The sequence below is a fragment of the Lepidochelys kempii genome, chromosome 10 (assembly GCF_965140285.1).
Source record: "Lepidochelys kempii isolate rLepKem1 chromosome 10, rLepKem1.hap1, whole genome shotgun sequence".
Classification (NCBI taxonomy): Eukaryota; Metazoa; Chordata; order Testudines; family Cheloniidae; genus Lepidochelys; species Lepidochelys kempii.
Genome location: NC_136389.1, coordinates 5,620,104 through 5,645,813, shown reverse-complemented (window position 1 = coordinate 5,645,813; position 25,710 = coordinate 5,620,104). Strand labels below are relative to the sequence as shown.

The window sequence follows — 25,710 nt, the reverse complement described above, 5'->3', positions numbered from 1 at the left end:
GCATGGATTAGGAAGCCAAGCAATGAGGTTTGCATTTGCTCTTGGGACTCAAAGGCCTGCCATATTATACTCAAGTAAGCTGGTCAGAGCAACAAAATATCTCCAAAGTTCACTACCTGTAGCTGTTACGCAAGCGAAATGCAAAGGAAGAAAAGATGGACAATCCATTCGTAGATATTAAGGCTAGAAAGGACCACTGTGATCATCTAGTCTGATCTCCTGCATAACCCAGGCCACATGATTTCACTCAATTATTCCTTCAATTAGAGCTAAACAAATGAAAGATTTTACTTTTCACTGGAGTAAAAAAAAAGAAACAAAATCCCACCATAAAACAACCCCCCTCCCCAAACATTTGCATGCAAAAGAAGTCCACCCTTTCTAGAATCTCATCCCTGCCTTTATACAAGAGGTTTCCAAGCTAAAATTTGATTTACAAATCCTTGCGCGTAAATGGGAAGTACATGGACATCTAAGCTAACCAGGTGTTTTATAGAGGATGCGAGAGGAAATTCCTCTTGTAATATTTCCTTGCAGCTGCTCTCCTAACTGACTCTGGATAGCTGGAGCACCCCAATGTTTTCAGACTGAATTTTGTGTCAGCTGCAAAGTTAGCAAGTTGTGCATTTGTCAGATGGAGCTATGCTTCTTGGCAAGGAGTTGGCTGGCTGAGTAATTTTTTAGAGTAGCTGAGGTGCGTGTCTGGGCATGTCTCTCTTCTTTGGTTCTTGCCCTGAAGTCACAGCTCTGCCTTCAGGAGAGGAGTGAGTCTGTATGTGGGAAGGGTCCTCCTTGGATGTTGCCCTGAAGTCACATCTGACATCAACAGAGCATTTTGAGTGAGTGAGCATGATAAACTAGCCCACTGCTTCCTAATGAGGGTAAGCACAGCAATGGTGGTATATCAGTCTTTTATGACCAGAACTCTAGTTGTCACATCCTTACTTTAAAAGGGTTGATCCTGCACCCCTTGAAATCAATGGCAAAGCTCTTATTGACATCAATGGTGTCGAATCAGACCCGCTTAATGGTGAGTCTCCATATGTTTCTACCATTCCTTTGTGCTCACTCAGACCTACCATGCAGCGGAAGCTACTCCAAACTCCAGTCTCTAACCCATTCTAATGGTTTTGCTTTGTGCACGTATGTATGTGCATGAGTGTGTATTTCCCTCTAGTGGTTGGTCTACTGAGAGGCCAGAAACTTTCTACAAGTGCTAGGTAGGGGGAAGCCCCCTTAGCTCAAGTGGGAGAGGTGAGTTTGGAAGGGACAGGGTTTTAATCCTAGCCCTCCAGGAGTATGTCTCCTGTAGTGTCTGTTTTCCAAGCTGCAGGGCGGGTTAAAATGTGTATAAATTAACACAAGGTGGCTGGTACTCACCATTAGGAGCCCATTTTAATGGTCATTAAAAAAAAAAATCACATAGTCTCTCATACTAGGAGATTCACAGCAAAACCACATTTGCCAGAGAAGAGTGATCCATGGGTTGTCCTAAAAGGAGAGGAGAAGTCTTGATATCAGCAGGATTAAAACATCACCCTGGTGCCAACAGCTCAGTAGCTGCTCAGGGATTTTTGTGAAGCAAGTAAAGCACGATCCTTTTGGGAAAGTCGGTTGTTAACAACCACAGCAACAAAAAGGACAGTGACAACATTCATTGCAATTAAACTAGCTGTGAAAGACTGAAAGTTTAGACTTCCTTTAAAATAAACAACAAACTCTAGTGTTTTGGGCCTGGATCCTACACAGAGCTCTGTGAAGACGGAGCCCTGCGCTTGTGAAGCGTTCAATATGGGATCAGAGCCTTAGGCCATGTCTACACTAGCACTTACATAAGCCAAACTTCTGTTGCTCAGCATTGTGAAAAAAAACACACCCCTGAGTGACATAACTTTTGCTGGCATAAGCGCTCGTGTGCACAGCCCTATGTCGGCGGGAGATGCTTTCCTGACAACATAGCTGCTGCTGCTCATGGAGCGGGTTTTATTAGGTCAATGGGAGACCTCTCTCCCGTCGGCATAATGCAACTCACGAGCACTTACAGCTGTGCCCCTGTATGCTTGTAAGAGTACACACGGCCTTATAACAAGGAAAACCATCTATTCAGGTAAATTATCCACCCTTATCCACGAGTCGTACGTTACTCCTCCAGTAATCTCACTGAAATCAATGAGCCTGTTCAAGACATAAGGTACTGCTCACTGTGTATAGGGGTGGCAGCCGGTGGCCCTTAATTTGAATGAATGCACTCACGCTTTCACTTTAATTCTAGGAATCTCTATGGCTTCCAGCCTTGATCCCAAAATTCCTTGGGATCACACCTGAAGAACGGGAGTGAAAGGTTATTGTGCGCTCCCACCCGTGTGAGGACAAGTATGTTTAAGCAGCACAGGTGTGATTCAAAACCCACTGATGAGATTCCTAGGAGCGGAGCCTCAAAAGTATTTAGGTGCCTAACTCCTACTGAAATCAGTGCGGAATGGCGCTTAAATACCTTTGAGGATCTGGGCCCCACTGACGATAACCAGGTTCCAATCAGACCCTAGGAGTATTCCTTCCCAGTGAGTAGAAGTAAATCTGAAACATCTCTCACAGCTGCTCTCTTATGCTAAAGAGAGCAGGGCAAAAGCAGAGCAGGGCATGGGTGGCTTAATTATAACTATCACTGTGTTAATGAGGTGCTTAGCTACATGCTCCCCTCCTTAGGCCTTTCTCTTGCTTCTAGGCAGGAATAACTTGGCAGCTGTAGGGCAAACTTAATGCAGGAACAAGTCCCCTGCACTCCTTGTCTAGCCAATGCTTTTTGACCTTGCAGGGATACATGTAAAACTCTACACCTGTGCTAGGCAGGCTCATGTATCCGATGAAGTGAGCTGTAGCTCACGAAAGCTTATGCTCAAATAAATCTGTTAGTCTCTAAGGTGCCACAAGTCCTCCTTTTCTTTTTTCAGTATCTGAACTGACTCCCATCTACTAATCTCTCCATTGCTTAACAGAAAGACAGACAGACAGTGAGATTCTTCAAATCCCCTTCAGCTTCAGTCACCTCAGGAGTTATTAGTAACATGGGAAAGGATATTTGTTTTTATAATTGTATGATTTCAATTGGGCGAGCAGGAAGGTTGGCTTGGACACTAAGGAGACACATGCATGTTAAATTTGGCCCAAAATGCTGGGTCTGTAAAATTAAGGTTTGTACCAACAGAAATGTTTGTGTGATTTAAAAAAAATAAGCTCAACAGAACAAGTTTTTGAAAAAACAAATGAACATTCTCTGGCAGGGTTGGCAGCCCTGTGAGAGTGCCTGAGATTAGACTAAAGAGCCGAAATTGATCATAAAAGTGAAACTGACAATTTTCTTTGTTAAGGCTGGGAGGAAATAAAAACACAAACAAAGAGCAGACATAATGAACAGGAAATGAGATTTTAAAAATAAATATATTTTCCTTTTTAATAATCTCAGATATTATTAGTAACATAGGTAAGAAAAATGTCTGTTTGACAATATGTATGTACTTAGAGCTTAAGGCCAGATGGGACCATTACGACCATCTAGTCTGACCTTCTACTTAACACAGGCTGGAGGATTTCACCCAGTAATTCCTGCATCAAGCCTGATAACTTGTGTTTGAACTAGAGCACGTCTTTGCTAAGCAATGTTCAACCTGACAATATTATTAATTATGTATTATTTGTATCACTGCAGCATGTAGGAGCTCTAGTCATGGACCAGAATCCCATTGTGCTGGGGGCTGTACAAAGAGAGAGTCCCGGCCAATGATCCTTTTAGGAACGAATCCTGCTCCCACTGAAGTCAGTGACAAAACTCTAATTGGCTACAATGAAGCAGGATCAAACCCTTAATGGAAGAGGGGTCGTGCCATAAAACCTCTGTCAAACCAGCAGCACCCATGTTTGCTGAGGGATCCCCATCTCCTGTTTACCGAAACACAGTCACTTGACTATTTGGCAGTGATTTAAAAATATATAATTGACTGTATGTTTAAATAATTTCCCCAGATGTTTAAACTTATTTTACTAAGAAGTTATTTCTGCTCAAATTCACACTTTTTTTATTTTAACTCAATCTCAGGTAAGAGGAAGGGTGAAAGATTAGACCTGAATGAACACAGGGTAATCTAGGGTGCCAGGGACAGCAGGATTGAGGTGCTGCTGGGGACAGCTGCTGGGCGCTGTGACAGTAAATGCTTGTTTCTCTGTTGCCTTTTGCAGCTGTTTAGAACATATCAAAATGGGGTGGGGGCCGGGTGGGGGGAACTTGTATTTCCTTGAATAAGGACCAACATAAATGATCTCAGGGCCTGCCTACATGTCGTACATTTATTAATTACTTTTCCTTTGAGACTTCAGGACTCAATGCTACCAGCCACATGTTGTCTGTTTTCTTCTTCTTCTCTTTTTGTACAGAATCTTAATTTGAAAAGAATTAAGAGGCAAACAACAAAATGCAACATTTAAAAGACGATTCCACAAGGCAATAAATAAATAATGGTGCAGAAGATCATCAAGCGTAGAGGATGATCCAAATTTACATCGTCACAAAACCGTACTGTGCCCGTGTACTATCATAAACTTAGACAATGAAGGGAGAATTGAATCTGACATTTCACTCTATCCATTCTTAAATTTAATTTAATCTATTAGGTGCTGGGAGTCTTTCTATTGACTCTAATGGGACTTGGATCATGCCGTTAGAGTAATGACACTTTTATGCTGCTGAATGCACTTGAAACTTTGCAGCTCATACTGTTGAAAGGTGATATTGACACAAGAGACCCTCTGAGGCTGGTTTTGTTTTTTTGATCACCTCTGCTTTCTGTCCAGATCCACTTACCTACCAGATTTTGGAGTGATCTTACGCAAAGAAAATTGATGGATTCAACACTCTGCTATACACATACCTTCCCAGTCCCCGGCTGCTCTTTTCTTGTGGAGTTCTGCAACTAGATCCCCTGCTTTTCCTCAGTAATTTCCTCAATTAGCCACTTTGTTTTACAGACATTTACATTTAATGTGGAATTTGCTGTAAAAGTTTCATAAAGACCTCACAAAGGAAATCATTAGCTTACATCTACTTAAATTTATCTAGCAAAACCTTGCGGCTAATCCAAAGGGAGAGAGAGCAACCATAATATACCAGAAGCCTTTAACAAATAGGTTATTTTTCCTTGCCTATACAATGCACCATTATGTACTTTTTTTTTCTAATGAGAACAATGCAAGCAACAGTGATGGGAAACAGCAAAAACAAAAGAGGCATTTATAAGGAACTGATCTGCAGGCTGAAAAGCACTGAATAACGTTACACCTGATAACAGATACTTTCTCGGAGGACTTCAGCTAATTTATCACCACAATATTTACTTAAATAGGATACAGAATGGGATTCTAAACATACAAATTATGAGTGCTTTGGCTCAGATTGTTTTATTGAAAGCGTTTTCCTAAATACTAAGAAACATAGGCTTGAACTGGAGTCAAGTGTTTTACTGTTACACAAAATACTAAATTGAAATCATGTGAATTTCGTATAATGCGAGCTACAGAAGTTTCAGTGAATTCAAGATTATCCGCAGGGTGATCAACTCAAACCCACTTTGAGGTGAGTAAAGGATGCAGTGGTCAGCCTTGACTTTGAAAATTATACCTTTGGTGTGTGTTACAAACTCCCATATCCTGCAAACAATTACCCATGTGCTTAATTTTAAGCACATGAGTAGTCCCACTGATTTCACTGAGACTTCTCACGTGAGTAATCAGATGCATAAACTTGTCACGATCAGAGCTTTTCCTAAAAAAGCAGAGGTGTTCTTTTAATGCTGTTACAGATATTATCTTCTGTGTTTCACTGGAGTTGCCATCCTGGTGAAGGGCAAATAAATGTTAAATTTAGGGTAAATTAAGGGGTAAACTAATAAATGTTTTTAATATGCATACATTTTCTCCAACAGCTCCTAGTGGATCCTTTGCTATTAACACAGTCAGTCCTACACATTTTATAATTAGGTAGTGCAATAAATAAATAAATAAATAAATTCAGTATGACATTTCTTCAAAAAATATAGGGCCCAATCTTGCGGTCCTTAATCATTGACTTCAATGGAAGTTTTGCTTGGGTAAGGACTGCAGGATCAGGCCCTGTACTGTCTCTGCTTTAATGAATTATAAGTAACTTTCATATTTTCCTTTTAAAATAACCTTTTACATATAAAGCCTCAGCATGTAGATCAGCTGATTGCAAAGTTATTTTTCTTTTTGCCCTTATGAAACAAATAACCAATACAAGCAATTCTGCTCCAAGTTTGAGAACTTGAATAAAGAGGAGAGAATTTTATGAACCTCAGCAAACAAAAAAAACGATTATAATGATGCTAAGAGCAGCATTATTTAAGTAAACACCTTAATCAGATCTGTTTCCTTATATGTGGAAGACACCCCCACCCCCTGCCCTTATCTCCTAAAAAGGATGCATCACATGGACTTTTAATAACAACAACAGTATTAAACCCCTTCCCTAACAGAGAAAGGCCCTGATGCAAACACTTATGCATATTCTTGATTTTACTGCTATGAAGAGTTCCATTGATTTAAAAGCGACTACTCACAGTGGTAAGGATAAGCATTGAGCATACATATTTGCACGTGTGTATCTTTATTCAGGAGGCCTGTCTTTGACATCAGGGGAACTCCTCACATCAGTAAAATTAAGCCTGCCTGCCTTTGCAGGATTAGGACCATCATTCAGGCTCTGAAATGCAGTTGTCTGTAGAGACATAGAAGGGGGAGGAGATATTCTGCTGGGGTTCATAATCCAGTAATAGGAAGCAAATGTTTCAAACTAGGAAGTTAGGTAGTGGGGGGTTAGCAAGGGCTATGAGGGACAGTCCCAGGTGAACTACAGGTCATTATCAATCTGTTTCCCCCACCCAAGATTTTAAGAAGACCAGACTAGGAGAATCCTGCCTCGCTTCTCCACACTGCAGTGGGCCCTCTGGAATGCTAAGTGGGCAGAGCTGGATTCTTCACAGCTTAAGCCCCGGTGCTGCAGACATTTCAGCATGAACAGGGCTGACTATTCACAGCAGTAAAGTCATGTATTTCTGGGGGGGGGGCTTTTCAGCTAAATTTGGCCCAGCTGGGCTAACTTTGGATCTCGGTGCCAGCTGCCTCCTCCTTTCTGTGGATCCAGACTAATACAGCTCTGATATTTGGATCTTTATTAGTTAAAAAACAAAACAAAACAAAACAAAAAACCCAAACAAACAACCCTCCTCGCTGATTTTAAGGAGGATTCCTGCTCAAAGGCTGAGGGCCCCCTCAGAGCCTTTACTATTTACCTGGCGTTACTACCATGACAGAAAGCAGCCGAGGGAAAGGCTCCCCCAGCTTCCAGGCTGGCTGGCCGCTTGCAGGGCCGGGGCTCTTGCAATCCTGCCCGGGCACAGCGAGGGCCCCCCCCCTCTCTTTATCTGGGTCCCGCATTCCCCAGCTCTCCCCCCCGGGGTCTTTGCAGAGGGGCCCGCGTTGCAGCAGCCACGTGGCGCCGGCGGACCGTGCAGCCTGGGGCCGAGCAGGGCCGGGGCCCCTGCCCCGGAGAGGAGGGGAGCGGCCCCGGGCGCGGGACCCAATGAGCCGGGGAGGGGAGGCGGCACCCGGCCACCGGCGCATGCTCCAGGCATGGCTGCGCCCGGGGAGACGCTGAGGAAGCGGAGGAGGGGGGGGGAGGACGTCCCCCGGGCCCCCCCCGAGGAGGGGGAGCGGCCCCCCCTTGCCCGGCCCCCGCTGCGCCCGGGCACCTTCTGGCTGAGCAGGATCGTGCTCCTGCGCTGCATAGCGCTGCTCTACTGTGAGTCTCCGCACCCCCCCCCCCCGCCCCGGCCAGGCGGGCTGCCCGCCGGCCGAAGCGGGAGCCCCGCTGGCAATGCGGGGTGTGAGCCGCCCCGGAGCCCTGGCCGCGTGTGTCTCGCCTGCCCCCTGCTGCTGGGGGCGCCCTGCTGCTGGGGGCGCCCTGGCCCAGCTGCAGGCCAGCCCGCCCTTCATCCCGGGCACTGCCCCTTCCCCTGGGCTCCCCTCTGCAGCGCCCTGCCAAGGTGGGGTGGGGATTTCCACCCGCTGAGCCCTGGGAAAGTGGCGGTTTACAAAGCCAGAGCACCAAGCCAGCGGGGGTGTGGGAGGGGACCCTTCTGTGTCTGTACAGCGCCCGGCGCAGCCAGGCAGGGAGGCGGCTGAAGAAGGTAAGCTCAGCTGGACTGGGTCCCAGCAATAGTCCGTCTACCCCCGTGCCAGCACCAGAGGCTTCACGAACCGGGCAATTGATCCAGCGGGTCCGGCCCCTGTCATGCAGTCCCGGCTTCTGGCAGTCAACGCTTAGGGACACCCAGAGCATGGGGTTGTATCTCTGAGGGTCTTGACTAATGGTCATTGTTGGAGCTGTTCTCTGGGAACTTGTCTAATTCTTTTTTGAACCCAGTTATGCTTTTTGCCTTCACAACATCCCGTGGCAAGGAGTTCCACAAGTTGACGATGTGTAATGTGAAGTTTTAAACTGGACAGCCCTCGTTTTGGGTGGTTTGTCCCCCGTCCTGAGACAAAACTTGACATGTCATTTTGAAGAGTATGTTGCTCTATCCTGGCTGGCGTGACCTGGCACGCACCAGACCAGCAAGAGTGGGGTGCTCTTCACAGTGGTGTCCCCTGTATGGTGTGACCTCGCATGCAACATGGGGTGGGGTCAGACCGGCGGTGACGAGCCTATGCAGTTCCCGGAGGTACTGAGATGTCTGGTATTCTGGAAGTGTGTGAGTGGCCACCCTTCTCCTAGGTCAAGGGTTCTCAAACTGGGGGTTGGGACCCCTCTGGGGGTCACAAGGTTATTGCTTGGGGGGTTCGCAAGCTATCAGTCTCAACCCCAAACCCCGCTTTGCCTCCAGCATTTATAATGGTGTTAAATATATAAACAAGTGTTTTTAATTTATAAGGGGGGGTCTTACTCAGAGGCTTGCTATGTGAAAGGGGTCACCAGTACAAAACTTTGAGAACCACTGTCCTAGGTGCTATGCGAATACAAATAATACAATAATAATAATAAAAATAATGGGGTATCCACACTGCAATTTCTTCTTGCCTGCTACTCCGGCCCCGGAGTTGGGAATGGACTGTAATCTCACTCCACTTCCTACATCGGGGTTTGCAAGTTGCTGGATCAGTGTAGGGCAGAGGTGGGAGAACTACAGCCAGTGGGCCACATCTGGCCCATGGGACCGTCCTGCCTGGCCCTTGAGCTCCTGGCTGGGGAGGCTCGTCCCCGGCCCCACCCCTGCTGTCCCCCCGCCCCCGCAGCCTCAGTCCGCCATGCCCCTAGGGCTCAGAGAGGTGGGGCTGTGAGCTGCTGCCGGGCGGTGTGGCTGGCTCTGGTGGCCGGAGCTAGCCACAGCCCTGAGCAGCCTGGTAAGGGGGCGGGGAGCAGGGGGCTTGGATAATGGGCAGGAAGTCCCGGTGGGGCAGTCAGGGGACGGGGAACAGCAGGGGTTGGATAGGCGTGGGAGTCCCCGGGGGCCTATGAGGGGGTGGGGGTGTGGATAGGGGTTGGGGCAGTCGGGACAGGGAGTAGGGGGTGGGGAGGTTGGATGGGGGTGGGGTCTTGGGGGGCGGTTAGAGGACAAGGAGCAGCGGGGGTTGGATGGGTCAGAGGTTCTGAGGGGGGCAGTCGGGGTGGGAGGGGGCAGGGGCCAGGATGTTTGGGGAGGCACAGCCTTCCCTACCCAGCTCTCCATACAGTTTCGGAACCCCGATGTGGCTCTCGGGCCAAAAAGTTTGCCCACCCCTGGTGTAGGGGAATTAGACACCTTTTTATTTTTTGGGGGGTGAGGATACACTAGAGTTAAAAAGAATAGCTTTTGAATATGACTTTAATAAGTAGTTTTGTACAATGACTAAATTTATCCACTTTGAATAAAGTGAGATAAACCAGCTCCTGTTCCACACTTAGAGTTTCCTCTATTTATTACACAATACAAGGCCCCTGTCGTCTATACCGCTGCAGTTTCCTCACTGCATATCCTGTGGCCTGCCCCATTCTACCTCCAGGCTTCGTCTTCATTGGTCTGCGTGGAGCTGGCGCAAAGCCCAGCTCAGCGAGGTTATGTCTACACGACAAGCGCGACTGTGACCCAGCCGCAGCACGGCAGCTACACAGCTCTAGCGGAGACGCTTGCTGCAGTGACGTCCGGGCTTTTCCCGTCACCGTAGTAAATCCACCCCCCGAAGAGGCAGGAAGTAGGTCAATGGAAGAACTTTGGAGCGGTGTCTATACTGGGGCTTAGGCTGGTTTAGCTACATCTCTCAGGAGTGTGAGGTTTTCACGCCGCTGGGCTATGTAGCTAGGTTGCCCTGTTTCAAAGGTAGATCAGGTCTGTCAGTGCGGGAGAGAGTCCTTCCTATGCCTGCTCTGTGGTCTCCCATCCTCAGGGTAAGTCTACGCTTAAAACCTTGCATCGGCACAGCTGCCCCAGTGCAGCTGTGCCGCTATAGAACTTTAACGAAGTTGCTCTAAGCTGACGGGAGAGAGCTCTCTCATCAGCGTGGTTAATCTATCTCCTTGAGAGGCGATAGCTGTGTCACCAGGAGAATGTGTCTACGTGGGGGCTTAGGTTGGTATAACTGTGTCACTCCGGGGTGTGGATTTTTCACACCTCTGAATGAGGTAGTTACAGCAGAACCTCAGAGTTACAAACTGACCAGTCAACCACACACCTCGTTTGGGACCGGAAGTGCGCAATCAGGCAGCAGCAGAGACCAAAAAACCCCCCAAATATGGAACTGTGTTAAACGTAAACTACTACTAAAAAAAAAAAAAAAAAAAGGGAAAGCAGCATTTTTCTTCTGCAAAGTAAAGTTTCAAAGCTGTATTAAGTCAACGTTCAGTTGTAAACTTTTGAAAGAACCACCGTAATGTTTAGTTCAGAGTTACAAACAGCCTCCCTTCCCGAGGCGTTCGTAACTCTGAGGTTCTGCTGTATTCCGATGTAGGTCTGTAGTGTAGACCAGTCCTCACTGTGTCATGGAAACTATGGCAGTTCGGCTGTGTTCCAAGGCTTCGAATTCCAGCCTGCCCTCACGTAAATGTTACCATGTATATCGAGTAAATACCCCACCAGGGCATGTCTTTCACCCTGCTCATGCTTTGTATATTTTTGCCAGGGTGTGCAGTATTCTTTGCTATACATGTCTTGTTCTGGGATTCTGAGGCATATCTGTGGCTTTTCCCCTTTTAGGAATACTCCAGATAAATTAACAAGAGGTGGAGATCTCTCTTTTGTGAGTCAGGGTGGTGTGAATGTTTACCTTTGTGAATGTCATTATTTTTTCTTGACTTACATTGATGGTTGCAGATACCAGTAAATGTTGGGTGTTTTTTCCCTTTGTTTTGTTTTTTTGTGGTGAAAATTCTGTCCTTTGGACAAATGGGTCAGTCCACGTCAGATTTGCTTCTGGTGGAAGTGGGACTTTGCATTGCAAAATGACATCCTTCCACCTGCTAAAACTTGCACAAGTTCTTATGGACATAGGTTAATCACAAAGAGCAGTGTTAGTCTGGTAAAAAATATAGATGAGGGCAGGAGAAAGAAAAACAAGACCCCAGTTCTGCAAACAGGCACATGCATAACTTTACTTGGGGGGAGCAGTCCTGTTACCTTTAACTTGTTTACTTATGTGAGTAAAGTGAAGCACATGTTTAAGTGCTGCGGGATTGGGGCCTGAGAGGAGAAGTGTATTGCAGCCTTAACTACGCAGTCGTGACTGTTGCCTTTATAAGAGAGGCTGTGGTTCTTATATCAAAAGATTGATTTTATGGCAAAATCTCAGTGTCTCAGTGTAAGGCTGACTTCCATTTCTGTTTGGTTGTGTGGGTGGCATATAGAAATCTTTATCTGGATTTTAGCAAAGCTTTTTATTGTTTGGGGGAAATCTCCCTCTCTCTCTTAAAATACATTTGAGATGTTTTACATAAGGTTAGTGTGTAACTTCTTTGTCCTATTGTTCTTGTGTGGTAGCATTCCACACAGTCTGGTTGATTTCAGGTTCCACTCCTGTGCTCCTCTCTTATTCAATTCTTTTAATAACAGCCTTCTGTCCTAATGTCTGCTGCATACCCCTTCTCCCTCCCCATCCCCTGCAGAACTCCTTCAAAAGCAGCATGTTTTGTTGCTCACCCAGGATTATAAAATAGTGAGAGCATCCCACTCACCCCAAGGACTGTATCCCCTGCTACTCAATAGACATAATGAATCTCACCATTCTCATCTAGGGTGGAGATAGAAACGCAGGGAAAGAGCAGCTTTGAACATTTCTTCATTGGGAGAGGGAAGTTGTCTCTTCGTCTCAGGGACCTGTCTGGCATTCAGATTTGATCAGGAGATTGGAGGTCCTCGAGAACCAACAGCTGTAGAGAGTCCTCCTGACGATAAGCCTGCGGTGTCAGCAAAATTCCAAGGAGAGCGGGTTCACATCATGAGGCCTGTACACATCTGTTGTGGTTGGACGCATCTGGTAATCTTTACCCTGCCCCAGAGATGATGTGAACTAGGGAAATTCTTCTTATCACCGAGACATGTAGAATTTGCTTCCGCACCTGGACAATAAGAGCCAGCGGTCCCCAAGGACATCAGTGTCACTAAGAACAGCAGTGCTAGAAGTTACCTTTTCTTTATAATGAAAATGGTGAATGGAATAACCAGTTAGAGCATGACGTGGACTCTTTCTGTTCTGGTCTCAGCAAATAGCATTGACAGCAATGTTCAGTGACCGTAAGTGCTGTGCAAAATATTTGCAGTGAAACCCACATGCATAACACACTTTGTTGCAAATTCTAAATTTGACCCTGATCTCTCCACAAGATCAGTAAAGTTTGCAGACCAGCAGCCTGCTTAGTGTGGTTCTTTTGTGTTTTTTTGCATCAAAACCATGCAGAAGTTGCAGTTTGGTGTGATTTTTTTTGACACCTGCTTTATTTCTGGTTTCTCTTGAATTGGCACTGAAAGCCAGGGGTCTGAATCTCCACCCGTTGAAATGTTGATCTCTAACTTGTGGAAATACAGACTGCTGAGTTTCTCACAGCTCAATTTGCTGTTCCATATGCAAAGCTGATTAGTGTTCTTCTCTTGTTATGAAGGCTGTTGCTTTCTAGACATTAATATGGAGCTACAAACACACAGTAAATGTTGTGTGATTGTTTATATTAAGGTTGGCCTGGAGACTTCAACCGAAATATGGGCTTCATTATGCTAGGCCGCGGACAGACCTAGTGAAATCAGCCCTTGCACCAGGCAAAGGCCCAGATGCATGGTGCAGTACATGGGCAGGCTGCTTTCGTTGCTCAAAGCCCCATTCAGTTTGCATGAGCGTAGCAAGCTGCACATGTGCTATGCCAGTGGTTCTCAACACAATGCAGGATCAGAACCTTAATAGACAAGACAGACAAAGGATGAGAGGGGAAACAGACGGAGAAGGGACGTTTCGTTCTCAGGTTTTAGTGTTGTGCTTTTAAGCGGACTCTCTCAGTTTAAAAACCATGCTTCTAAAACCCAAATACCCCCACACCTTACATTACTAATAATACCAAGTTTTTGTAACGGAAAGAGGTTTTTTTTTAAAAAATCTTTTACTTCTTGGTTTTGGCGTAGCCTGGCTCCCGGTTTATTCTTAGTCTCTCTTGTTTTGGTTCTTACACACTACCTCAGTGCTGAAGTTGAAGTTCATCTGGTTAAAAGGAAACTTCTGTTTGATTAGAATTAAAGAGGGTAATAGTGGAAAGTTTCACCCCCCCCCCCTTGGTCTTACATTTTGTAAAAACTTAATGTTGCCAAAACCTGAATTTTTGGTCTAAGTTTGGCATGGGTTAATTTTGAGTCCAAGTGTCATTGGAAGTGTGTTTGTTGACTAATACCGCTGCACTGTATGCTGTGAGGACGCACTGCTGCTTATCAAATTTTGCAATGCAGGGCTGAAATTAATCAGCATGACTTCAAAATAAAGAGATTGTGAGCCACAAAATCCCTAGGCCATGTTAGAACTCCGCTAGCTTTTCTGTCAAGGGAGGAGAGAGTGAAGTATCTGTGTAAGGGTGGGACACTTTCAAGTGAGACAGGGCTGCCTTTTGATCTCAGTTGGGATTCTGGGTTAACAACAGCGGGAAACAATTTTAAGCCTCTGGGTCAAGCAGATATTTAGACCTCGTTTCTGAAGATGGAACAACTTACTTTGACAGATTCTCCCCCCCCCCCCCCCCCGGCTCCCCTTCTGCGTACACTCAGTAAACTGTGACGGTTGCTTCAGACTTATTGAGGAAATGGCTGATGCCATTATGACAGACTGACATTCCTCAGTGGTGGGATGTTTTCCCCTTCTTCCATTTCACCCCTCCGATAACGGTTAACCATGCCGTTTTCATTTACGCCGGGTTTGAAGAATGCCTCTCATGGGGGCTTGTATTAAAATGTGGTGGAAAATTGGTCATTCTCTGACAGTTATCAGCTCCTGCATTCCAGCGTGGCTGTAGCAAGCTAGAGGGGAGGCCTGGGGGTTTTGCTGGTGTGTGTGTGCGTGTTTGTGTGTGTGAAGGATCTTCCCCTGTTATGAAAGAGAACCATGGAACAAACACAGTTCTCAATGGCAGTGAAGTGAGGGGAAGGATCATGAACAGGGTTTCTCCTTGGAAGGGATCTCCCCTTTTTTATGTGGAAAGGGGGTTTTAGTCTCATCCCTTGCCGCAGGGTCTAGGATCTGTGCTTGTGGAGTGAAGGCAGGGGATGTGAGATGGGTTCAATAACCTGTTCATTGTCTTCTCTGCTTCTCTTTTCTGCTCCCTTTCCCAGGTAACTGACAAGGGTGCTGTGGATAACCTTCCCATTCTTTCAAAGGGGGTTTCCAGGCGTGGTCACAAGCTGGGAAGTCCCTGGCCATGAGACTGCTTTGGCACAGTGCTGTTAGGGAGGCAGGTTGGTGAAAGGAAGGAGCAAAGGACCAGATGGCTCGAGAAGGAGGCACTGAGTCCCTGCAGCATGGGTGGCTTGTTGCCTTCCATCAATCAAATGAGATCTGCGTAAGGTTGGGCATTTGACTGGTCCAGAAATAAATGGTCAATTGACTGATCAGATATTTTGAAATAATGTCAAAAATGGTCACATATGTGAAGCACTAATTGATCAGAACAATGACTCCCCTCCCAAAAAAGTAAGACTTTATGGTCTCCAGTAGGTTTAGCTTTAGATAGAAACTTATGCCAAATTACAACCCCCCTCCCCACCCCAAGTTATGTAACTGAGTGATTCATTTAGCTCAGAAGAATGTGACAAGCAATTAAACAAAGTTCTGAAAGATGGAGGAATGGTGCCACAATGCAATTAACAAGGTCGGCCATCGCCTATGTCAGGGCTTGCTTACGGGAATCTTTGACCGTAGTCAAACAATAAGCGGTCAAATAATGCAGTTGACCGACTGGCTCATCCTAAATCTGTGGGATTTGGTGGCCAAAACTCCTGCTGCTGCCATGACTGGAGCAGAATTCAGAAGGGAATGGGAAAGATGTAGAGAAACCACCCTGTGGTTTCCTCCCTGTACTGAGTACATACCAGTGGGATTTTCCTAATTGAATGCTAAGGATATTGGAAGATACAGGCATGTAGGGCTGGTTCAGTGCATCCCATGAATTCATGAGGGTAGCCACCACTCTATATTTGCAAAGTAGACAGTACTTAGTACTTTTAATTAGCTGGGTAATTCTTGCAACATCTCTCTGTAGGTTAGGTATTGAGGGCCTGGTTCTCCGCTCCATCGTTTTACCTTTGCCAAGTGAGAGTAAAACACTGCCCATTCGGAATGAATTGTGTGGGGCAGAAGGGAATCTTATTTGGGGATCTGAGAGGAGGAATTTAAGTGCCTTGTCCAAGCAAATCGAAACAGCAAATCTGTGGCAGACTCAAGATTACGACTCCAGAGTTGAGTGGCTTCTAGCTGCATGCTCAATCTATTAGAGACCACACTGTGTCTCCGTTAATTGTCTTTTTATACAGTCCTATAGCATCTGGATGCTATAATAGTAATTAAAACAAGTAGAAGAGTTGTCTAAGACATATGCTCATTTAAATGATACTTAAACAAAAGCTTGTATAGCATCTTTCATGAAAACCAGATTCCAAAATGATTTATTGAGATGCAGTACAGGTACAAAGTTAAATATAAGAAATAATAGCAGGACGCAAAGGCAATGCGGAATAAGTTTGATAGCTAATTAGAGTCGGTTTTCCATTCTGATCTTTGTTCTTGGGTGTTCCTGTATCCTTGAAAACTATTACATTGATTCCCGTTTTAAAAAAATAAGGAAACCCTCTTGAGATTTTGTTGGAAGTTGCAGCAGCTATTACTAATTAAGGAAATAGATCAACAACATCCAGGGATTGAATGTTTGTTTTTTGATCACTGGTTTTGAGCAAAGTCTATAGGTCCTAACATCATGTGTACAGCAGTGGTTCCCGTCCTCTCTCTTTCCCCCCCGATCATTTCTGATGTGTGAATGCCCATATGCATGTAAAAACCCATTTTGGGCACTTGGGGATTTCAAGGTTCTATTTAGAAACCCCCTTCTGCAATGTGACCCATACTCTGTAAAGTACTTTGAGATGAAAGGCATCATATAAATCTAATTCTCCTTCTCTGTAAATATTAAATAGTACTAATTTTTCCCCCAATAAGTGGGGACCTACTCAAAAATGGTTGAAGCTTATAACTTTATTCTTCCTAACCCTTAAATCTCAAAACCTAAAATCTTCTCAAGGGAGTGAGTGTTCGTGACAAAAGGACTCGGCTGCCTGAAAATTCCCCCCCTCCACCCCATGATCCTGTTACTTTGAAAGGCTTGCAGTTGTTTTCAGACCATCTCGTCTGGATTACAATATATCCTTTGCATTTTTTTTCCAGTGTAAAATTTTAATTGACACACTTGGACTTTAGTCAACTACTCTATAAAACGAAGACCGTACATTAGCACTGTATAAAACAAAGACCGTACATTAGCACTGTATCCCTTCAGCAAGTTGGATGCCACCAGTTAAATTGTGGAAGGAGGAGCTCTGTAAGGAAGACAGAAGCATATTTGGCACTAAACACTACACTTTCACTTCAGTAAAATAGCTTCATGAATAACAGGCATTGATAGCTCCAGGGGAATGATAACAAGATTGGAGTGAGAGAGAATTTGTCTCTCTAAGGTCAGCAGTTCAGCTAGATTTGGTTTGAACTAGAAAGGTATTTCAGAGATGTCCTTAAGCTGGACGTTAATCTGTTATTTGATTTGCTTTAAAACAAATAACTGTACTTTGTTCAGAGACTTGTGGGCTATGAAGAGTGGCATATTTTCTTATTTGCCTTCATGTTATTTTGAACAAAGTAGTGAGAGAATCTTTTTTTTCTTTTAAATAATCATTAGCTGTGCTGTTAATGGCACATCTAATAAAATGAAGAATTTCAATACCAGATGTACTTTTCGCCATGTTTATCCTCTGAATCTCAGCTTTGATGATGCTGTGTTGGTTAGTTTCACTTTCCGGCTCTCCTCACTGCTAGCACAGGGCTGTGGTATTTGGGTTTCCAATCCTGCAGTGGAGTGTGTCAATTGAAAATAAGATGTTTTGCTCGATTCGTTAATAATATGTAAAAACTGCAGCCACTTTTTTTTTTTTCTGTAACAAAATCTAGATTTCAGGCCTAAACTAAGTTGCCAGCATCCACTCAACATGGTATCTTTTTTACAATGCTTTTGTCAGGTCAAAGGTGAAGTTGATTTATGGCCCTAGGTATGTAAAATATAGTTTGCTTTTCGTGCAAAGATCTATGCTCTCGGTTCATTTCTTCTTGTGGTTTGGGCTTTAAGTAGAAGATAAGACTTTTTTTTTTTTTTTTAATGGAGGGCGGGGGCGGAGTAGGAGTGGAAGGGGGGAAACGTGACCGGAAAGTTTTGGATTTCACATCTTTAAATCTTTACAGAGCATGAAGAATGGGATTCTCTCTTTCTTTTACCATGACAGGCTGCGGCTGGATTGGGAAATGGAGCCGAGGTGACAGGGCAAAATGCATAAGACCAAATAATTCCAGCTTGGTGTTTCTCTGTACTGCCTGTCCCAGTTGTTTGTTGGTAGCATGTGATGGGATCAAAGAGGGAACGTATCCTGTCTTGGAGTTTTTATGTGAATGGAAATGTACAGGAATGCACCTTCTGAGGTGAAAATAAGTAGTGAGCGTCGATTAACAGTTGATGACAATTTACATGCCTTACTTCCATAAAGACCAGCTTGCGTCGGGTAGGGGAGGCTGATCCCACCTGAGCTGTCAAGGGCTCTGACTACCTCTTGTGTGGGCGGAAGCACGGGTCTCTCTTCAATTAATTGTCAAGCTGTAACGGAGCCTCAGTAACAGCAACATGCTTCGAAGAGGAAATGTCACAAACTGGCCAGGTAAATTGATGCAGTTTAAGATACTCAAGTACAGGGAGCAGCAGGAGATGATAAAAGCGTCAGGGAGAAAGTGGCCTGAACAGTTAGAAGGAAACTGACTCTTCCTGGCAGACTAAGTAGCTGGAGTTGGAGTCTTTCAGAGATGACTTGGGTTTTTTGGGAGTTGATTTAAAGCAATCTTGAGTGTGCTGAGAAGCCACAGATGATAACACAGGTTCCGAGATGCGTGAAAGCTAAATTCCGGTTACCGTCAGCTGGATGTGGGAAGGAGAACTGCGGGAAAACTTGTCTGAATGTGAGAAAGAAGGTTAAGTGTATTGTAGATTCTTAGAAAATTGCTCCGTTCTTTGAGGTTTGTGTGTGGGTCTCTAGTCTGTAAGCTGATACCAGAAACTATGGAGCAACATGGTCCAGGGGATTTGAACACTGGACTGGGTGTAGTGACATTGGGGGTCTGTTCCTGGCTCCGTCACCGGCCTGCTGTGTGGCCTTGAGCATGTCCTTTCTGAGGGCTTGTCTACATGGGGCAGTAATGTGGACTACGGGGGTGTGATTTCTACAGCGTACTAGAGTGTTGCATGTTAATTGGTCCGTGTAGACCAGGCTGGTGTGCATTTAAGTTCCTTAGTGCTTTGTAACATGGTGATGTGAACTACTACAGCGCTACATTAAAAGGGAGCTTTTAGTGTGCATTAGCCACGTCTACCTGGGCCAATTAATAGTGCAACACTTTAGTGTGCTGTGGAAGTTACACCCCTGTAGACCACATTACTGCCCCGTATAGACAACCTGAGCCTCTGTTTCTCCTCTCCCCTTTGTCTTGTCTATTCAGATTGTAAGCGTTTCAGAGCGTGGGTGTATTTGTTTGTACAGCGCCTAGCACAATGAGCAATCTAGGAGCTCCTGTAATATAAGTAAGTAGTAATGTCTGCAATGGAGTTTTTCGTTTGGGTATGACAAAAACAAAACCAACCTGCCCCCCCTGCAATCAGAGAAATGAACAGAGTTGGGATTCATGAGATTCTGGGTTCAAATCCCAGCTCTGCTACTGACTTGCTGAGCAGTCTTGGACAAGTCACTTAATCTCTCTCTTCGATGCGCTCCTCACCCCGCAAACCTCACACGTCCCCTGCCTCCAGTGATTACAAATTATTAAAATGGGGATTGTACATAACTACCTCACAGGGCTGTTCTGAAGTTTAGTTAATATTCTTACAGCACTTTGAATGTGGTATTATTGTTTATAATAAATGCAATCAACTTTCTAAGTGACGGTAACCTGAGTAAGGCGTTTAGTGATATTTTCTATATTTGAGCTACAAACTTTTTTTGAGAATGCTAAAGATTTTTTTAAAAGCATGGGTGTTTAAATGTACACACTGATAATAAACACTTGTGTTAATGGATTTGTACAAGAGTTTGGAATGAAATGATAGATTTATCTCATGTGTTTAACACAGGGAGCAATACACAACGTACATGGAGAATTTTCCTTTGTGTTTTTGCACAGATTTGCCGTGCTGTTTGGTGGCATAACAATTTACAGATTACAAAGCTAAGGGTTTGATTGTTGGAATGAATAATACATCCATCCACATCTACAAGTAAACAAGTGCAAACTCCAAAATAGAGTGAAGTGTCCTGGGGCCTAATTTCTGTTAAAGTCACTGGAAGTCAAAGTGGACTTTGAATCAATCCCTATGCCAACATGTTCCAACATGGACATTAGGCTGCTCATCATCCGCTCTGTCATTCGAATTCTGTATCATGTTACACACTGGGGCAAAAGTTTATCCATGTGGTATGGATGTGAAACTGCCAAGGGCATATTAATTCCATTCTTCTGTCACGTGTTTAAACTGCTCTTGAAGTCAAAATAAATGCTTGGAATTGAGATGAGCTGTCAGCTACTGCATTGCATGAAGTTTGCAAATGCAGTTGTCGAGTTTGACACTCTGTTCTCCCCAGCACATAAGGACTTGTCCGCGTGGGCTCCTCGTAAAGGGTGAAATGCTCTTTCCTGCAGAAAGCCTGGCTTAATGGGCTTTGTCAAAGCATGCTCAGGGCAGGGTGGGCTTCTCCTGGTTAGGATGCATGGTCACCCTGCAGCTGCCTCTGTGACAGCTGTACTGCCAGCTAGTCTGAGGGACAGAAATCTTGTGCATAGAGCACTGGACTGGCAGGTAGGAGAAGATGGGAAGTCTGTCTCCTGTTCTAGCACTGTGAGACTTTGGGCAAGTTTCTGTCTCTGGAGAATGGAGATGATGATGCTTGACATGAGCGTTGTGAGGCTTTACTCCTGAATGTTTGTAATGTGCTTTGAGATGCTCAGATAGAAGACACTAGAGAGGGGCAACGTGTCCTTGCTATGCATGGGCAGTTCGGTTACTGGCCTGACCAAACTTTTGTGCCTTTGTTTGGCTCTAGGTTCCAGCCTTTTGCACTCATGGCTGATAGAGCTGGAGAGCACTGCAAAGCAGTGCAGTCAGTCCTGTGGATGTGACGGGGGGAACATGTTGCAGTTGAGGAAGGTGGAAGGTCGAACAGTCACGCTTCCGGCTGGCTGAAGATCAAAGATCAATGTTCTTGTGAACTTCGGTGTCTTATATCTATATTCACACACACATATGTATATATATACACATACACACATAATCGGATTATATAGCTGAAGTGTAGTAATATGTACCTGAGTATATTGACTGCCCTCTAGTGGTAGTTCTAATTATAATACTACTTAGTGCAGGAAATGAGTGTTGGAAGAACCCAGAAATGTTAACAGGAAGGTGAGCATAATTGAGTCTTGTGGGAAGAATAAAGTCTGGTGGATTGTAAGCAGCAAACTGCAAGGTCTGTGGCTTTCCATATACATCTCTACATAAATGTGTGCATGTATAGTATTGTACGCATGTGAATAATATGGTATAATAGTGGTGACATAGGTCTTCATAGTTTGGAGGTATAATGGAGTGACATTTGGGAGGAAACATAAGGACTTACCTGGGTAAGATGAGTTTTTAACCACATTAGAAAATTTCCTAATGTGAATTGATTACAAAATTGTTACGTTAAAAGTTCCAGAAATATAAACAGCAGGCTGGCTAACCTAGTGAGGAGGGCTTTAAACTAGGTTCACCGGGGGAAGGAGACCAAAGCCCTGAGGTAAGTGGGAAAGCGGGATACCGGGAGGAAGCACAGGCAGGAATGTCTGTGAGGGGAGGGCTCCTGCCTCATACTGGGAATGAGGGGCGATCAACAGGTTATCTCAAGTGCTTATATACAAATGCACAAAGCCTTGGAAACAAGCAGGGAGAACTGGAGGTCCTGGTGATGTCAAGGAACTATGACATGATCGGAATAACAGAGACTTGGTGGGATAACTCACATGACTGGAGTACTGTCATGGATGGTTATAAACTGTTCAGGAAGGACAGGCAGGGCAGAAAAGGTGGGGGAGTAGCACTGTATGTAAGGGAACAGTATGACTGCTCAGAGCTCCGGTACGAAACTGCAGAAAAACCTGAGTGTCTCTGGATTAAGTTTAGAAGTGTGTGCAACAAGAGTGATGTAGTGGTGGGAGTCTGCTATAGACCACCGGACCAGGGGGATGAGGTAGATGAGGCTTTCTTCCGGCAGCTCACGGAAGCTACTAGATCGCATGCCCTGATTCTCATGGGTGACTTTAATTTTCCTGATATCTGCTGGGAGAGCAATACAGCGGTGCATAGACAATCCAGGAAGTTTTTGGAAAGCGTAGGGGACAATTTCCTGGCGCAAGTGCTAGAGGAGCCAACTAGGGGGGGGCGCTTTTCTTGACCTGCTGCTCACAAACCGGGTAGAATTAGTGGGGGAAGCAAAAGTGGATGGGAATCTGGGAGGCAGTGACCATGAGTTGGTTGAGTTCAGGATCCTGACGCAGGGAAGAAAAGTAAGCAGCAGGATACGGACCCTGGACTTCAGGAATGCAGACTTCGACTCCCTCAGGGAACGGATGGCCAGGATCCCCTGGGGGACTAACTTGAAGGGGAAAGGAGTCCAGGAGAGCTGGCTGTATTTCAAGGAATCCCTGTTGAGGTTACAGGGACAAACCATCCCGATGAGTCGAAAGAATAGTAAATATGGCAGGCGACCAGCTTGGCTTAATGGTGAAATCCTAGCGGATCTTAAACATAAAAAAGAAGCTTACAAGAAGTGGAAGGTTGGACATATGACCAGGGAAGAGTATAAAAATATTGCTCGGGCATGTAGGAATGATATCAGGAGGGCCAAATCGCACCTGGAGCTGCAGCTAGCCAGAGATGTCAAGAGTAACAAGAAGGGTTTCTTCAGGTATGTTGGCAACAAGAAGAAAGCCAAGGAAAGTGTGGGCTCCTTACTCAATGAGGGAGGCAACCTAGTGACAGAGGATGTGGAAAAAGCTAATGTACTCAATGCTTTTTTTGCCTCTGTTTTCACTAACAAGGTCAGCTCCCAGACTGCTGCGCTGGGCATCACAAAATGGGGAAGAGATGGCCAGCCCTCTGTGGAGATAGAGGTGGTTAGGGACTATTTAGAAAAGCTGGACGTGCACAAGTCCATGGGGCCGGACGAGTTGCATCCGAGAGTGCTGAAGGAATTGGCGGCTGTGATTGCAGAGCCATTGGCCATTATCTTTGAAAACTCGTGGCGAACGGGGGAAGTCCCGGATGACTGGAAAAAGGCTAATGTAGTGCCAATCTTTAAAAAAGGGAAGGAGGAGGATCCAGGGAACTACAGGCCAGTCAGCCTCACCTCAGTCCCTGGAAAAATCATGGAGCAGGTCCTCAAGGAATCAATCCTGAAGCACTTGCATGAGAGGAAAGTGATCAGGAACAGCCAGCATGGATTCACCAAGGGAAGGTCATGCCTGACTAATCTAATTGCCTTTTATGATGAGATTACTGGTTCTGTGGATGAAGGGAAAGCAGTGGATGTATTGTTTCTTGACTTTAGCAAAGCTTTTGACACGGTCTCCCACAGTATTCTTGTCAGCAAGTTAAGGAAGTATGGGCTGGATGAATGCACTATAAGGTGGGTAGAAAGCTGGCTAGATTGTCGGGCTCAACGGGTAGTGATCAATGGCTCCATGTCTAGTTGGCAGCCGGTATCAAGTGGAGTGCCCCAAGGGTCGGTCCTGGGGCCGGTTTTGTTCAATATCTTCATAAATGATCTGGAGGATGGTGTGGATTGCACTCTCAGCAAATTTGCGGATGATACTAAACTGGGAGGAGTGGTAGATACGCTGGAGGGGAGGGATAGGATACAGAAGGACCTAGACAAATTGGAGGATTGGGCCAAAAGAAATCTGATGAGGTTCAATAAGGATAAGTGCAGGGTCCTGCACTTAGGACGGAAGAACCCAATGCACAGCTACAGACTAGGGACCGAATGGCTAGGCAGCAGTTCTGCGGAAAAGGACCTAGGGGTGACAGTGGACGAGAAGCTGGATATGAGTCGGCAGTGTGCCCTTGTTGCCAAGAAGGCCAATGGCATTTTGGGATGTATAAGTAGGGGCATAGCGAGCAGATCGAGGGACGTGATTGTTCCCCTCTATTCGACATTAGTGAGGCCTCATCTGGAGTACTGTGTCCAGTTTTGGGCCCCACACTACAAGAAGGATGTGGATAAATTGGAGAGAGTCCAGCGAAGGGCAACAAAAATGATTAGGGGTCTGGAACACATGACTTATGAGGAGAGGCTGAGGGAGCTGGGATTGTTTAGCCTGCAGAAGAGAAGAATGAGGGGGGATTTGATAGCTGCTTTCAACTACCTGAAAGGGGGTTCCAAAGAGGATGGCTCTAGACTGTTCTCAATGGTAGCAGATGACAGAACGAGGAGTAATGGTCTCAAGTTGCAGTGGGGGAGGTTTAGATTGGATATTAGGAAAAACTTTTTCACTAAGAGGGTGGTGAAACACTGGAATGTGTTACCTAGGGAGGTGGTAGAATCTCCTTCCTTAGAGGTTTTTAAGGTCAGGCTTGACAAAGCCCTGGCTGGGATGATTTAACTGGGAATTGGTCCTGCTTCGAGCAGGGGGTTGGACTAGATGACCTTCTGGGGTCCCTTCCAACCCTGATATTCTATGATTCTATGATTCTATGAAACGCTTGTAAAAAAAAAAAAAAAAAATCTTCATTTTGTGAGAAGTCTTCCCCCCCACCCCCGCAAAAAAACTGTACAATTCTTAGATGTGCCGTTCATGCCAACTTATAATAGATATTTGCTGCTTTTAAACTTAAATACCCGGTACAATATTCTGCATATATAGTGTATACTTTTCTTCAATTGCCGTAGTGTATATTTTTCCTAATTTGCCCTTTCCTTGTTTATCTTGCTTACAGTGCAGGAGTCTAATTTAGATTTTTTTTCGAAACTGATTAGCAGTTATGGGTTGGGTCAACAATTTGTGCAGCATTTAGAGGTAAATTTGATTAGCACTTTTTGAAAACTCGGCAGCAAATTGCAATGCTAATCAAGGTAAATCAAGCCATGTAGGGTTTTTTAAGGGCAGAGAATTTTTTTTTAACCAAAGCAGAGATATTAAGTTGTCTGATGTTGGGGAGCCTTATAATTCTGCTGGTTTCGTGTACTGAATCTTTTAGTTTTACAGTTCTGAGAAGAGCTTTGGTTTAAAAAAACACAAAACCCACCAGCATAAGGAATACTTTATATATATATATATATATTTACATTTTACTTAGCTTATTGTCTTCAGAAGACAACTCTTAAGCTTTATGGTCAGTGTGTCCTTTTCTATCTCTAATCTAATGAAATGCCCTGCTTGGCTTTGTCGGTTTTTGTGTAAAATAGGTCAGTGAGGTTTCTTTAAAAGAAAAAATCTGCTGGTTTCCTGATTGAAAACCCATTGAAGTCAATGGGAATCCTTCTGTTAATTTCCGGTAGGCCCTTAGTGCTCATTCAGGAGAGAGCAAGAAGATAAATTTGGGTGTAATGCCAGAGTAATGGTTTTAAAGGGATTATTAAACAAATGCCACTGGAGATCCTTGTGTGTGTGTGTTCGGGGGGAGATGGTGGTGCAGTATTTTGATCATTATTAATCTGAAGCATGTTTCTTTCCTTCTCAAATGAGTTGGGGAGTTAGTTCAGGTTTAAAATATAATCTGAGGACCAGATTTAGACCCTGAGTGTTTGAGTGCGGACAATG

At 44.9% G+C, this 25,710-nt stretch overlaps 1 protein-coding gene across 1 annotated transcript in view; it reads left to right on the top strand.

Annotated features, from left to right (window-relative positions):
- Positions 1–7,597: 7,597 nt before the first annotated feature.
- LMF1 (lipase maturation factor 1) overlaps positions 7,598–25,710 on the top strand; it is a 349,536-nt gene continuing 331,423 nt past the window's right edge. The window contains exon 1 of the mRNA XM_073361771.2: positions 7,598–7,867. Within this exon, the coding sequence (XP_073217872.1) occupies positions 7,699–7,867 (169 nt within the window). The 5' untranslated portion in view covers positions 7,598–7,698. The remainder of the gene's footprint in view (positions 7,868–25,710) is intronic.